This window comes from Mesoplodon densirostris, chromosome 1 (genome assembly GCF_025265405.1).
Source record: "Mesoplodon densirostris isolate mMesDen1 chromosome 1, mMesDen1 primary haplotype, whole genome shotgun sequence".
In the NCBI taxonomy this organism is placed as follows: Eukaryota; Metazoa; Chordata; class Mammalia; order Artiodactyla; family Ziphiidae; genus Mesoplodon; species Mesoplodon densirostris.
In genome coordinates, this window is record NC_082661.1 from 215,293,069 (window position 1) to 215,309,106 (window position 16,038).

Genomic DNA, 16,038 nt, shown 5'->3' on the forward strand with positions numbered 1-16,038 from the left:
ATTTCAATTTATTTTTGTTTTTTTCTGTCATGTTTAGATGCACTTTTAAGTGATTCATACTAAATAAACAACAGCTTAACAATTCAAAATCAAGGATCTGCTCTGACACATAGTTTAAAGGCATACTGGTTCTGGGGTAGGGTCCAGGCTTCTGCATTTTTAATAAGATTTCCAAGCTATTCTGATTCACAGCAAAGTTTGAGAAGGCCTGCTTGAGTGCGAACATAGTCCTGTTCTATGTCTACCTGTATCTGCTAAATTTCATCAGATCTAAACCTTTGTTTAATCCATGCTTGAATACCTTATATCCTCAGGAACTTTCTGACCTGGATATTTAATGAGTACATAATACCTTTATTATTCCAGCTCTTTTATCTCTTGTTCTGCTCTAGATGCGTCTTTGTTTTTTTAAGCTACTGTGATGCTGACATCCTGGGTTTATAATTTAACTAGGAATAAGGAATGTAAGGTAGAATTTATACAGTTATCTATTCTGAAGAGTTTGAGAGTCATCAGATAACTAGACATATAGTGTTCATAGTAATTGTTTTAAAATAAACCAGATCATAAAAAGAAAGCAAATTTTAAAATTATTAGTATTAATTTATAAACTTGCAAATATAAACTCTGGTTATGAGCAAATGTTAGTTTCTAAATTTGTGACTGTTTCTTACTCTATTGGCTTATATATGGCTTTTAATTGCTAATGTATTGAAAAACACATGACCTTGTTATTGTCCTTGAGAGGTAAATTTTACATGCCTGCAGCCTTCCACATTAAGGAATTTTGAGATATAGTCCATTCATAATAAGCAACCTACAATTTCATTCACTCCTTATCTTTCACTAGTTTTTTCCCTTTTAACATTTTATGTCATGAGCATATACAGAAAAATAAACAGTACTTTATAGTCAAAGCAGTCTGCTGTATTAAGATTGTATTGTGCCGGGTACATCTTCCAATCATATTTATCAATGTTTAGATCCCTTCTTCTATAAACAGCCAATGTGGCACTAGGAAAAATATTTGTAACATTTCAGGCACTTATTGTTACTTAAATATACATCAAAATACAAGTTTATAAACACTTTATTTAGACTGTATTTTACCCTCCTTACTTAGATGTGAAATGGACACAATTTTTTTTTTTTTTTTTTTTTTTTTTTTTTTCGGTATGCGGGCCTCTCACTGTTGTGGCCTCCCCCATTGCGGAGCACAGGCTCCGGACGCGCAGGCTCCGGACGCGCAGGCTCAGCGGCCATGGCTCACGGGCCCAGCCGCTCCGCGGCATATGGGATCCTCCCAGACCGGGGCACGAACCCGTATCCCCTGCATCGGCAGGCGGACTCTCAACCACTTGCGCCACCAGGGAGGCCCCTGGACACAATTTTTTATTTGATAATATTTCAGAAATTTTTTTTATTTTGGAATGGGTGTGTGAATATTTTGTTAAAATTTATATTTTTACACGCAAAGTACATTCCCATACTCCTGGAAAAAAAACAAATCTCTACCAAGTTGGCCAGATTTGAGCTAAGGAGGTAGTACTCATAAAACAGGCAAAAATGTAGCTGTTTTATTTGTGGTCTAAGTGACCTGAGACCCTTTGAAAATAACCTCTCAAAACCGTCTTTCAATTAAGATTGAAAATGTCAAGTTTAGTGATATCGTTGCCTATTTTAAGAAATGGTAGTAATCTTGATTCAGATTCATCAGCCATTAATGGCATCCATGTTTTGCCTGAGGTTAATACCACTCTTTAATACTGAGGAAAAATAAGGAATGTACTTTCTTATCTCACATTTGCTTTAGGGAAGTGAGGATCTTCCCCATCACTTCCCTCTATTCTGTTCTAACATCTTCCAGAGGTGAGATAATTTAGAATGCTCAGTGGAGAAAAATTAATTTAAAAAATAACAATCCCTACATTTTTCACGCAAACACCTTAAATCGTCTTTTCTCAACCTTAAACATATTTGAGAGTTCCATCAGCTCCTCAATTAGAAGTTTAAACAGCCTACAATGTAGAAGAATAAACTATTATGATGTAAGTGAAATAGCTTTTCTCTCCCTTCTGTGCTGTAATTCACATTTTGATGGGCTTTTGCTGTTCCTAGATATCCGTGGAATACAGGAGTTTTTGGACAAAGTGTCTCAGCAGGGGATGGATGTTGCACTTCAGAAGGTAGAAAACAACATCAATAAAATGATCACCACTCTCTTTGATACCATGAGAATAGAGGAATTGAATCGCTATCGAGACACTCTTAGGCGAGCCATCCTTGTTATGAATCCTGCCACAGCCAAAGCCTTCATTACTGAGGTAAGTAAAAATTGTCATGGGCTGGGAATAGGATGTAAAAATTAAATGTTTTGGAATATTAAGAGCAGCGTGAGGGAATTAACTACACAACTCTCATTAGCATTAATTGAGGTAGCACAGTCAATTCCTTGCTCATCACATTTACCCCGTACTGTCCAGTTAATTGCTAAGAATGCTTTGTATTTATATGTATTTAGGTACATAGCCAGGATGATTTTAAGAAATTTTATGGGGATTTAAAAGTGCTGTTTACCTGAGTGGATTTAACAAGTTGTCTAACTAATACTTAAAAGTTTTATGCAAGTTAAAACTTTACTTCTGAGAAAAGATTTACTTCAATTAAGCTATTGTTGCCTAAACATGATTCCTTTTACAAAAACATATAGCATATTTACTTCTGCTCTGTGAACTCTGTACCAAGACAAATAATTAAAATTGTCTGTAACTCTGCAAAGTGATGACCACTGTACATTTTACGATGCTGGATCCTCAAAATTTTAATTGTATCTGTTCATTTGGCCAGAAGCTCTGAAACTTTGTGAAAATACAGTTAAGACTTTTTAATCTCTATATTCTAAAATCTTCAGTGCTGCCTTACAAAAGATTATTGTTAAGTACATTTGCCTTACTTCAAATTTTTAATTTTATGTAGTGCTAAAACTGATCATGACATTACATACTTTCACATGGGTTTTATTATTAGTTTTAAAATTTTTCATGACTTTATTTCACTAATACTTTTTTCTTCACTTCTCCATTATGCTTTCTTTAGCTCGCAAAGTACTGCTGTAAAGCTTCCAAATTAGGAATGTGTGAAATTCTGTGACACTCTATAATATAATTGGTATCAGGGACATTGAAGCAGAATATAAATCACTAATAAGAACAAAACTTTGGAAAATATCAATGATACATTTTTAAAATTTTAATTGAAAACTTTGTTATGCAGTTTAGGGACAAATATAGAACTTTGACTTTTCTAAGTCTAGCAAATAACTCAGAGAGTCTCATTGAACCACTAGATTTTTCCACAATAGAAAGAATATTTTCAGTTCTACAGGAGCTTGTTCTTTCCTTCAAGAAACACAAAACCTGCTGGAAGATTGAAGGCAAATATACAAAGAAATGTAATATAAATTGTAATCTTAAAATTACGAGAAATAAAGTTGAAGCATCTATAGTCATTTTTGGTTGGAAAGATCAGAGAAGGCTTCATTGAGAAGGCACATTTGAACCAGACTTAGTATCATGAGTAGGAATTCACAAAAGAAATGGTATTTAACAGACAAGTACAAGTCCATCTCAGCCACTTTCTGATCACATGATGTCAGCAAATTACTTAACATTTTTGAGCCTCCATTTTGTCACCAGTAAAATGGGAATAATTATTGATTTCAACTTATTATATTTGTAACACAGAATAATGAGATATAAAAAACCTTAAAGGGGTGGTTGGGGGACTAGCACCTAGTAGATGTTTAAGAAACAGTAATTTCTAGATCATTTTTTCTAGCACATAGTATATACCTGACAATAGCACATGCTGTGGCCCCCTATCCTTGACTCTGAACTTTGATACTTGTAACAATCTACTGCTTCCACTTTGTTCTCAAACACATAAATCTGTCTTTGTGATTTTCCTGAGAGACTTATCTCCCTTCCTCTACCAAGCCACCATTTTTTCCCCCACTCAGTTTGTCTTTCTGATTTTCTGTCTTTAAACTGTGGACTAAGTTTATTTTATGGTCTCAAGCGGCAAGGAAGAATGACAGGAAGAATGTGAACCCACCTGCCTTCCCCATCCTAAGCTGGCTATCCTCTTCTCTGACCTGTGTAGTGGTTCCTGTTGCTCCAGTAGCTGTTCTCAAACACTTTCCAGCTTGCTTCTGCTCTCCCATGAGTTCTAGGAACATTTCCCCACTTAGAGAATCTGCTGACCCCTTAAGTCCTAGATGCAGTTCATTCAAAGGCAAGCAGCAGCAAATCCAAAAGGCAGACAGCACCGGAGGTCTGGAGATGTGGCATAGTTCCTGACTTAGAGGACCACTTACTTTAGTGGAGGAGGCAAGCATGTAACTAAATAATAAAATATGAAAGAAAAATAGTATAATAATGACAGGCAGATGATGCTCTGGAATCCCATAGGAGAACTGACTAACTCTGCAGGAGTTTGGCTGGTGTCAGGAAAAGTTTCACAGAAAGTTTGCTGTACCAGAATCATGAAAAATGGATAAGACTGTATTAGGCAGACAATGATAAGCAAATAAAAATTCACTGTGCGTGCACGTGTGTGTGTGTGAGAGAGAGATGGACATAGTTTTAAAAATCAAATACAACCGAGGGTTTTATAATGAAAAGCAAGAGTCCCTTGGTCCACCTATTTCTCCCTCCAGTTATTCTTTTCAAAAATATTTATTTATTTATTTATTTATTTATTTATTTATTTAGGGCTTGTCGTTGTTGTTGGCTTTTTTTTAAGGGAATTCCTTTATTTTTATTATTTATCTATTTATTTATTTATTTTTGGCTGTGTTGGGTCTTTGTTTCTGTGCGAGGGCTTTCTCTAGTTGCGGCAAGCGGGGGCCACTCTTCATCGTGGCGTGCAGGCCTCTCACTATCGCGGCCCTCTCACTATCGCGGCCTCTCTTGTTGCGTAGCACAGGCTCCAGACGCGCAGGCTCAGTAGTTGTGGCTCATGGGCCCAGTTGCTCCACGGCATGTGGGATCTTCCCAGACCAGGCTCAAACCCGTGTCCCCTGCATTGGCAGGCAGATTCTCAACCACTGCGCCACCAGGGAGGCCCTACTTATTTTTATAATGTTTAAAATTTAATTGGTATTTACTTTTAGAATACACTATGCATTCACATGATTCAATATTTAAAAGGTTCAGAAGGATAACCTCCTGTTATTGTTCCTTAAGCACCTGATTTTCTTCTCAGGAGGCAATGTGTCTTGTGTGGCATTCCAGGTATACACCTACACATATACATATACATCTTAGCTCCCCAACCAGGGATTGAACCTACACCCCTGCATTGGTAGGCAAAGTCTTAACCACTGGACTGCCAGGGACGTCCCTCAGTAATTTATTTAAAAACACTCTTCTGATGGCTTCTGTCCCATTTTCCTCATGGTCGTTGGCTTATATATCTGTTCATTCCCTTATATTGTATTGGGGTTTTGGAGATGACCCCGTTTGGCTTTTTTCAGTTGGAAGTTCCAGGATGTTCTTTCAGATTTTTAGAGATTAACAGACAAAAGATACTTTAAAGAATTATTGTTATAGTTTTGAAGAAATAAGATATCGAACCATGACATTTTAGATTTGGAAAGTACAACATGTAACATTTTGTCTGAATTCCAAATTTACAATTGAGAAAATTAAAAGCCTCCCTAGATCTAATCAGTATTATTCCCTAACTTCCTCCAGCCACGTTCAGTATCTTTGCAGCTAGTGCTGATAGTGGATGGTAGAGGACACTCAAAGTTTGAAACTGATAAAGTAAGTTGGCAGCCGGTCAAAGGGGTACGTGATTGTCAGGTCCTAAGAGATATAGAAATGACTTACAGTGGATTACATGATGGACAGAAAGGCAAATGAAGCTAGAAAAGAACTGATGGATTGGGAGAGTGGGAAAGAGAGAGGAACTAAAGGTTATGATGAGGTCAAAGAGACAGGTTCTGTAAGCACCGAAGAGACGGAGAGGAGGAAGGGAGAAATTCTGCTCAAAGAGAGGGAATAGCAGAATTCCCAGCTTCACTGCTTCCTATATTTTATAAGTTGGCATGGAAAGTTTTTAAAATATTCGAGGGAAATATTAAGTCAAAAGAATGGGTCTTAAAAAAGAAATTGCTCACTTAGCATTGTCATTTAATTGCTAAGGGGAAAAAATGGGCATATCAATTCTGTTTGCATCTTTTTTCCTGTCCCTGGAGCAATTATGTGGCATTGAGTTAATTATGCTCCCTTTGAAGTCTTAGAAATTTAATATATTACATGTCTACAGTTAGTTCTCCACCTCTCATTCAAGATTTCAAAGCTTTAAGAAAAATACTGCAGTTATGTGCAGCTGAGTAAATCAACCTGCTGTGATATTGGTGGAAAATTGTTATCACAATGTACCCATAAGTGTCCTTGAAATGAATATGGTGAAACAAGAGTGCTCACGTGCTTTGATTTAAATGTGGATTAGGATGATATTTTGGAAAACAATATTTTTTGTATAGGAAAATGTTGAATTGGATGCTATGTAAGTTAAACCATTTCCGGAAAGGCTACATGCATTAGAACTTTTGGGTCTTAACTTTTAGTTTTCCAGTTTGATAAGAAAAATCAATTCTTTGAAAATGGGAAGTTTTATTACTTATATGATAATGAATATTATTGCCTATTTATATTTTTTCAAAATTTCAGAAAGGAACCCTACTGTTACATGAAATCCTTTTATTCTGCAATAAGAAAAGGGTATTATCTTTTATTCCTTAAAACATACTTTATGAAATAGCTTTCATTCCATTGTTCTATATCCCAGAGAACTTTGATCCTGTCAAACAACAAAAAGGCAAAGTTACTTACTTCAAATATGTAAGCAGCTTACCAGAAATAAGCCTTTAGGAAGGTTTAGAAAACAAGTGAAGTTATCTTGTCTCAAGGGATATAGAAAGGTTCCTAGTCATCAAAAGAGAACCCTGAATATTCAAATTACTATGATAGTTATCAAGTAGCTATCCAAATAACCCAATTTTTACCAAAATAAAAAATTATTTGGAGACATTATGCAATGTACAGTTTTTAAGATGAGGATAATGTAATGATATTAGACAAAGGAACATATGAGTATAATTTTTTCCAAAATATATTCATTGCATGAAAGTCTCTCTAATAATACTGTGTTCATAGATGATTGATATGCATTTTAAAGTACACTTTTTATTGAAATTTAATGTACATAATTATAATGCATATAACTGTACAGCGCAACAAATTTCCATGCATCCAGATCAAGAGACAGACCATAACTAGCATTCCCAGAGTCCCCTTCCAGGCAACACCCAGTTATAACCTCCTTGAAGGTATAGCCATTATCTTGACTTCTAACACAATAAACTAGTTGTGATTCATATTAAACTTTAAATGAATAGAAGCATACTGTGTATACTCAGATCCAACTCACCTCTTTCCAGTGACCCCTGACTTAGGTATTGATATTGGTGAACAGTTTGCTACTAATTTCTCCTAATAATCTAAAGGTCATTTAACAATATTTGCCTGTGAAGCATCTAATTTGCTAGTTTTTCTTTTCTATCAGGTTTTTCTTGGGTTCAACATTTTCATTCTATTCTATTTATTTAAATAAAGTTAAACAAGAAAATAACCTGAACATAAGTAAAGGTTGTACTCATATTTGAAATATAAAATCACAGTTGCTTCACCCTTCAAGACAAGGGAATTGAAATTCTTCTCTAATCCAGTATTCATTTATTCATTCATTCAGACAATACGTTTAAAGCTATTCTGTGCAAGACAATGTGGCTAATGTTGCTAGGAATACAATCATGAAAGATATATGGGTCTAGCCTCAAAGGAACAGACAGATTAATAAGGGGAATGTTGTAAACATAGAATGTACAAAATAATAAAACCACAAGAAAATAAACAGGAAAGTGACTCTTCTCAACTCCCAAATGGAATTGAAAATAAAGAAAACAAAGTGCTATCCAAAACTTAATCAAATAAAGCTTGTAGTTAATGTATAAGATAACAAAGACCTAGAAATAAAACAAAATTTCTTTTGTTATCGGGTACTGAGAAGTCTTAGCTACTTCAAGAAATTCTTTCCGTAATTTACTATAGTCTTATCAAAGCATGTCTGGAATGTGATTGAATCCAAGAGTGATTAAATTTATATTGAGTTTTCTCTCCATGAAGTAATATGGACAAAATGAAAACAAAGAGATTAGTTAAAATAGACCTAATGATAAATTTGAGGATTAGAATTTGGCAGTGTTTGTCTATTACTGCTTAGAAAAGAAAGACATCAGACCTAGAAGGCAAGGACTTGCCAACATATAAAAGTATCCTCTGTAGTATGCCAGGCACAATTTACCATGCCGTACTGTGGTCTGAGTAAAATAATTTCAAAATTATGCACCTCCTTGTTTCTGTTCCCATTCTCAACATCACCTTTTGAAGCTAGGAGAATGGTGAGTCCCTGAATTTAATCACTAGAGAGATATATTTGTGGCAAACAAATAAATTAGGAATTTAATCAATATGCCAGTTTTTAGTAAATTTGCTTAGTATATAAATGGCAAAATATTGTGGCAATACATGTTACAAGTACCATATTTTCCATTTCCAGACCAAAACATAGATCACTGCACTCTGCCCTGCTGTTCTAGGCAGCCATGGCAAGTGGATCTTAGTTAGCACTGGAGTCTAAATCTATTTGCAAACCGGGGTTAGTGTAAATCAGTTTCCCAGAACTTAATCAATTCCTTAAGTGCTTACTGACAAACTCGGTATTTTAGATTTGCACAGGAGCAGATTTTAAGGTATAGCCACCCTATGAAGCTTTGTTGAAAAGTAAGCAGGTACTGCTAAGTTACAATTCTATTCAGACTTTTTCTCACTTTAATTACAGATAAATAGGAGGGAAATAAACTGTTTAGGTAGAGAAAATTAAGAAGGTTCATTTGATTTTTCTAGCAAACTCTATTTTTAATATTATACACAGAACTGTAGCATAAGAGGATTCAAATATTAAACTTATGTGTGTCCACCCAACACTAAAGTTATATGAACATATGGGTCCATTAATTTCAAATATGAAATACTTTAAATATGTATATTATTTCATGAGGCAACGTTTAAGTCAATACTTGAAACCCAGATTTAGGATTTGGATTTAAGGCAATTTGGTAGACAGGCATCCTTCCATGTTGAAGAAAAGCATGCGTAAAGATACTGAGAAGGAAAATTAAAAGGAGCTGAATGGGATGGGGGACATGGGCTAAGGGAAGTAGAATTTTAGGATGCAAAATCAGGAAGTAAGGTTGTACTAGACTGGTAGGTGAAAAACTTTGAATGTCACACCTAAAGAAGGGGGCAGGCTACAAAGGCAGCTTGAACATGGAATTTGGATTCAGTTTTTGCTTAACTAGCTCTGTAGCCCTGGCCAAGCCACTTAAAATCATTTAGCTTTATTTTCCTCACCTATAAAACGGAGTAATTCCTCAATCACAGAGTTATTTTGAAGGCTATATTTGGTGTAATGTACGTACAATGTGTAGAACAATGTTCACATCTAGTAAAAAGTTAACAAGTTTCAGTTGTACAATTCTCCAGAACTGTAGAGTAGGATAAAGAAGAAAATGCAAATGATGTTAATAGACTTGGGAATTGATTAGGTGTGTGAAATGAGGTTGAGATACGGGAACAGAGATGGATCCTGTTTCAAGTCTGAGTTTCAATGATGTTAATGTTATGAAATCAGAAACATAAGAAAATGAACAGGTTTTGAGATAATACAATAAATAAAATTTCAGTCATAAATTTGATGTTATTCTGGAACATCTAGATTGAGACATGCCTGTGTTTGGTGGAATTGAAAGAATGGAACCCAGTAGTTCTAAGGAAAAGCTATCGTACTTGTCAATGTGATGATCATTGGTGAACTTTGAAAAAACATTTTTATTAAAATAGTGTGAGGAATAAAAAAGATTGTAAGGAAATAATAAAGGGGTTGTTAGCAAATAAACAGAGTAAGAGTAGATGGGGGCATTAAAATCATCCCTGGTTGACAATCACTGATATAGAACTGTTCAGTTTTGGAAAACTAAAATTTGTTCTCATGGAATTTTTATTGCTGGCAGATGACACCTGCTTTTTACTTTTCCCCTAATAATAGCTAGTCAACATTTACTGGACTCTTTTCAGGTGTCTGACACTATGCTGGTCACGCTATACATTATCTTGTATAATCCTCAAAAAATCCAATGAGATGGGTATAATAGTTTCTTCATTCTACAGGTAAAAAATTAAAAGAATGACGTATAGTCATTTGTCCATCTAGATTAAGTAGATTATTTACATTTTATTTTCTGTTCACTTAGTCATCATGTTTTACATTTCTACTGTTTTCTAATAGTGTTCATCATTAATTCCTTTTTGGGGAGAGTATAATTGGTTTTCAAGTAATACTTACCTCTCTAGTCTTCAACTGGTAAGTTTATGTTATAGTCTTTGGACATGCCATCAGAGAGGCAAATCAGTTTGCCCGAAATTTTTAGCACAGAATAAATGAAAACACAAAAAAGCAATTAATTGTATACATAAACGATAAGGCATAACTAATTGGAGGCAAGAAATCCGAGTTTGTTCTGAACATTGTAAAGTAGTTGCCATCAGCAGTAATTAACATTTATTGAGTTTTTCTTATGTGCCGGACACTGCTCTAAGCATGTTTTACATATTAACACATTTAACCCTCATACCAAATGTAACAGGTAGATGCAAGTGTTTGGCTTCATTTTACAAAAAAGGAAAATGAGATACAAACGAGATTGTGAAAGTAGCCCCAGGTCACACAGCAAGGAAGAGCAAAGCCAGGTCTAGACCATCCTTAAGGAGTGGGCTATGCTATATTACCTCTCCAGGCACACAATACATGTGAAAAAAATCATCCTTGCTTTTTTTTTATGACAAAGAAGTAATTGGTATGCCTAACTTCCATTAAATCATTTTTAGAGATTTTGCACTGGGGTGAGCTAGTGAAGAGTACAGGAGGACAAGGCGGGGAGTTCGGTCAATGTGATTAGGCCCATCTGTGTTTGGTAATTGGTCTTTACCAAAGCTACACTCCTACCTAACCACAGAGATCTGGAGATAGAGACTCTATCTTCCTTGATTATTACATCTCAAAGGGATGGCTCCCAGGTCCTTGAGAAAGACATTCTTGGGTTGTAAAACTAGCTAGAGGCTGGAAGAAGATTTACATCTTAAGGGAGCAGAGAAAGAATTTACAATTGCAAATGTTCTAAAGTAAATGCTCTGAGGAAAGGGAACTCAAAGGCCTAGAGTCAGAAAGAAAACTGTTTAAAGGTTAGTGAAGCTGAGGAGAATGTTAAGGTTGTCTTGGGTCAAGCATAGACAGGATATTTGGACTAACTAGATTTAGTTTTACTGTGTGTGCTTATGATAGATATAATATATATATTGAATAATATATATTTAATAATCTTTGAATACATATTCAAATATATAGGTTGCAGAAATGTATTATCATTATCATGTAAAGGAATTTTTGGAATGAAAGGAATTGTTAGAACTCCAGTGACCCACAAGATAATATTTAATTACTGATACGACAAGACCACTAGATATGCTGAATGTGAACTTTCAGAACAAAAGAGGAATGCTGATTTAATCTAAGAGCTTCAGGTGGTCATATGGGACTTGTGGAGGAAACAGATGGCAATAATGACTACCCATTGCCAAATTTCATCAAGCAGGGCTAAAAAGGGTCAGGATTAGAAGGCTGGGAAACATAGGGTCCAGAAAGGGGCATGGACCTGACTATATTTCGTAACGATACAGGTTGTCCTTTGCTGAGGGTCCTGGAATAAATTTTCAGCATGATCCAAACCCCTTCTTGGTGCAATGACCTGAGCTCACTGTAGCTACAAACAAAAGCTTCACAAACTTTCAGTACAAATGAAATCACAATTTCCAGAGACACAGATTTTGATGAGTAAAGTGCATGTTTTACATCTCTATGACTGTTTTTAGAATTGTAAACCTTAGAGTATTTCTAAATTCTCTAGCCCCTATTCTATCAAATTTGCTCTATTTCAAGATAAATTGGTTTGAAAACAAACTAAGACCATAAAATAAACCCATCATCCTAGCATTTTGAAAATGTATATATGTGTTTAAAAATAAGATGAAATTTTTGGATATTTCACTAAATTCCAGATCCACCGACTCCTTGAACTCAGGTTCACTTGACTCCCTGAAAATAAATTGTTTTTCTTGAAACTGCTTAAATTGATAAAAAGTTACTCTTACGGTCCTAAGCCCAAATAAAATTTGAGAAGTACTGGGCCTGGGCCTATCTCTACAATTCTCAATAATATTTCCATCTTGTAAGTGCCAGAATTGCCATTGACTAAGACATATGTGATCAATGACCAGCACTAAACATACAATTGTGCACTTTTATATAAATGATGTTAATTATATTTTTAGATTGTGAAGTACTGTGGCTGGTTAAAAACAGGCATATTTCTGAAGGGCTATTTGTCCATCCATATTCAATGTTAAATGCATGCAACTTTTATATGTATGGATATATGGATCTGTCTATGGGGAATTTCAAAAATACCTTTACCTAGATCCCATCCCAGAACCCTAAATCATAACTTCTGTGGTGGAGTGCAGGCACTGGTGTTTTTAAAAACCTCCTTGGGTAACTGGCACACAAAAGTCTGTGAAAGTAGAGAACTGCTCTTGACTACTGCTTCTCAAGCTTTAATATGCACACTAGCCTCCTGGAGACTTGTTAGAATGAAAATTCTGATTCTGTGGGTATGAGCCTGAGATTTTATATTTCTATCAGACTCCCAGAAAACACTGGACAGAGCATATCTAGAGTATTTCTATCATCACAGAAAGTTTTGTTGACCAGACCTTGAGTTTATATTAAATATAAATCTAAAAAACATTTGTCTGAAATTCAGAATTATAGCCATTAGGAGAATATAGAAATTTGTTAACAGATGTTCCCTAACAATATAAGTAATTTTCCAGTGTAAGTAGCTGAGAATTTTAGTAATTAATCCATATACCTAATTGCATTTCAAACGGTAACATGTTTCTTGGCCCACCTGCCTGAGACACATTAGTTGTTGAAAATAATAAAAGTTATTTTCTTGCAATAGTTTACCAGTTAAACTATTGGAACACTGGTTCTCTCTAAACTGATAGTGCAAGATCCCAGGGTCTCTCAAAACTCACCATTTCCTCTCACCTTTCCACAAGTTTCTGGTATCAAGGTGTGTATGTTGATGACCCAGTTGCTCCAAATGTAAGTTGGAGACTTGTTGCTGAAATTCAGCCTCTGTACACCGGTGCCAGATTAAATCTCAGAGACAGAGTTTTGTGTGAAGTAGAAAGAAATAGCTTTATTGCTTTGCCAGGCAAAGGGGGGGGGGCAGAGCGGGCTGATGCCCTCAAGACTGTATGTCCCGCCCTCAAGGCCATAGTGAGGAGTCTTATAGCATTCAAGGAGCAGGGCATGATCAGCTCGTGGACAGTCTTCTGATTGGTTGGTGGTGAGGTAATCGGGAGCCAGCATCATTGACCTTCTGGTTCCAGCCAGTCTGGGGTCTACGTGCTTGTGGGCAGCATATAGTTAACTTCTTCCACCTGGTGGGGGTTTCAGTATCTGCAGAACAGCTCAAAAAGACATGGCTTGAAATATTATCTATAGTCCTTGAGGTAGAACTAAAGGTCCTTGACTTTGTTTAATGACTAAAGTATTATTATTTTGTCTTGCTTGACTGTTTTTCTTTCTTTCTGCTTTTTTCTCACTTCTCTGATTAAATTTCTTCTTTGACTAAAGTTTTCTACAAACAAAAGACAAGCGGAGGACATGGGTGGACGTCTGTTCTGGGAAGGCCTCCTAGGGTCCTGCTTGGTTAGAGACTAATGCTACTACCAGGAAAATTCACAAATCACTGTCACACTAGGCTTTTGCTAACATCATTGTCCAGGGTCTTTCCACAGCAAAATATCTCCTCCAGCCCAACAGCAGGATCCCACACTAAACCTTACTCTCCCAAGGACTGAGCTCTTAATTGAGTCAAGAGTGGTAGTATATTCTGTTCTCTTAGTAAAAACTGTGGTGACCTCGTATTTATTTTATCTATTTTTTATTACATCTCCTTTCTCTGTGGTGTTTAACACTCAGACACATGGACCATAGCAGAATGTCTCTCAGAGTAACGCCTCCAATTAGACCTAAGGGCTAGAAACACCAAATCCAGGTGCTCCATTTCAATGTCCATTGAGGTTGAAGGTTGGACCATATCCCCCAGAGAATGAGAGGATCTAAATAGGGCATCTAGCCGTCAGCCCCTAAATGTCCAGGTGTCTTCCCTTATAATTAAGCAGCTTAAGCAAATAGACCACTGTGTTCCCACCTTGCCAGCCTTTCAGACATAAAATGACAGCTAAGATGGCTGAAGCTAAGCCATGCTGGGGACCCCAGTACAATACAAAATTGCTCCTTAAAATGTAAATGCACTCAACACAATAATCACTTCATATTTACTCTGAAAAATAAGAATTCTGGTAACAGGAGAAGCAAAAAAAATAAGCAACACAAAAAGCAGCCCTTTAAATTTCCCTATAGACTAACTTCGAGTTTTTTTTCTAGCTTTGTTTAAGGGACACATATCTTTGTGAATTTTGGATCTTTTAAAACGTTTACCAGCATTCTCACTATTATTGTTTTCCTTCTTTAGATTGTAAGCTTCATGTGTTTCATGTTCTTTATTTATTTAACTTTAAATCTCACATCGTATGCTAATATATTTCATATAGCAAGCTCAAAATAAATGGTAAATTTTTGAGATGAAATTTGATTTTGGTTTTGAGGGTTTTAGACATCTTATAACTGATTTAAATAAGAACTAAGTCCTATGTACCAGGATGAACCAAACATTTTCCTTCTTATCTAATTGCATCCTTTCCCCCTTCCAAATGTATGTGTGTTTGCCTCATGTTGAATTCAATCTTCAAATCCATACATTCTAACTAATGAATAATTTCTTGAAACATAACTGAAAGTAAGTATTTCTCCTCAGCAATGACCCCTTCCCTCCTTAGACTGTCTATCTTTTATCACTTCTGGGTGGATCACTAGAATTTCTATGAAGAGATCAAATTAAACAATATTCAAAAATTCAGTCTAATCCCTTTATTCTTTTAATTGGGGGGAGGTTAAAATAGCTGGTAAAACATGGGTATATTTATGTATTTATTTTTAATATTGTTGTTTTAATTATCCAGGTTGAGAACTAGCCTGGTTTAAAATTAGCATAGGATATAAGATTTGAGACACCCAGTTCTCATCTCTGAATAAGTAATCCTTGTTTTGTTCTGTAGGGGAAAAAAAAATCTCTTCCTCTACCCACCTGATGTCCCAAGAATCAAACTGATAAAAAAGATTAACAACAGGAAAAAAAAAAAAAAACATAAAACAAAAACAGACTTAGTCACAAACTTTAGGGGAAGAAAAAAAATCTTTTCCTTCTATTCTTGTAGGTTCTTGGCTGGGGCCCTGTAAGAAAAACAGATTAACAAGAAAAACAAACAAACAGGAGTTTATTAATATGTATATCTCATATATACATAGGAGAAATTCAGGGATGAGTAACTCAAAGAATTGCCTAGAACTTGTGCTTAAATGCCATCTTCACCTAAAACGAAGAAAGAAGGGTATGGGGGAGACAAGTTATAAGGAGGTGACCAGAAAAAGTACAGTAAACAAGGGTAAGGTTTGTTATGCAGATTTAAATTGGTACCTTCTCCAATGATAAGAGGCTCTTGTGATTTAGAGTCATCCTTCTCTTCTTGATACAGAGATGTGACTCAAGGAGAATTTTAGGATTTATATGCCATCCAACAAAGTGTGGAGAAGAGGCTA

General features: G+C 35.6%; 1 protein-coding gene across 2 annotated transcripts in view; it reads left to right on the top strand.

Annotated features, from left to right (window-relative positions):
• Positions 1–16,038, top strand: part of GRID2 (glutamate ionotropic receptor delta type subunit 2) — a 1,351,788-nt gene that overhangs the window by 734,646 nt on the left and 601,104 nt on the right. For both annotated transcript variants that reach the window (XM_060094744.1, XM_060094753.1), the window contains one exon: positions 2,119–2,324. In XM_060094744.1, coding sequence (XP_059950727.1) covers positions 2,119–2,324 — 206 coding nt within the window. The remainder of the gene's footprint in view (positions 1–2,118; positions 2,325–16,038) is intronic.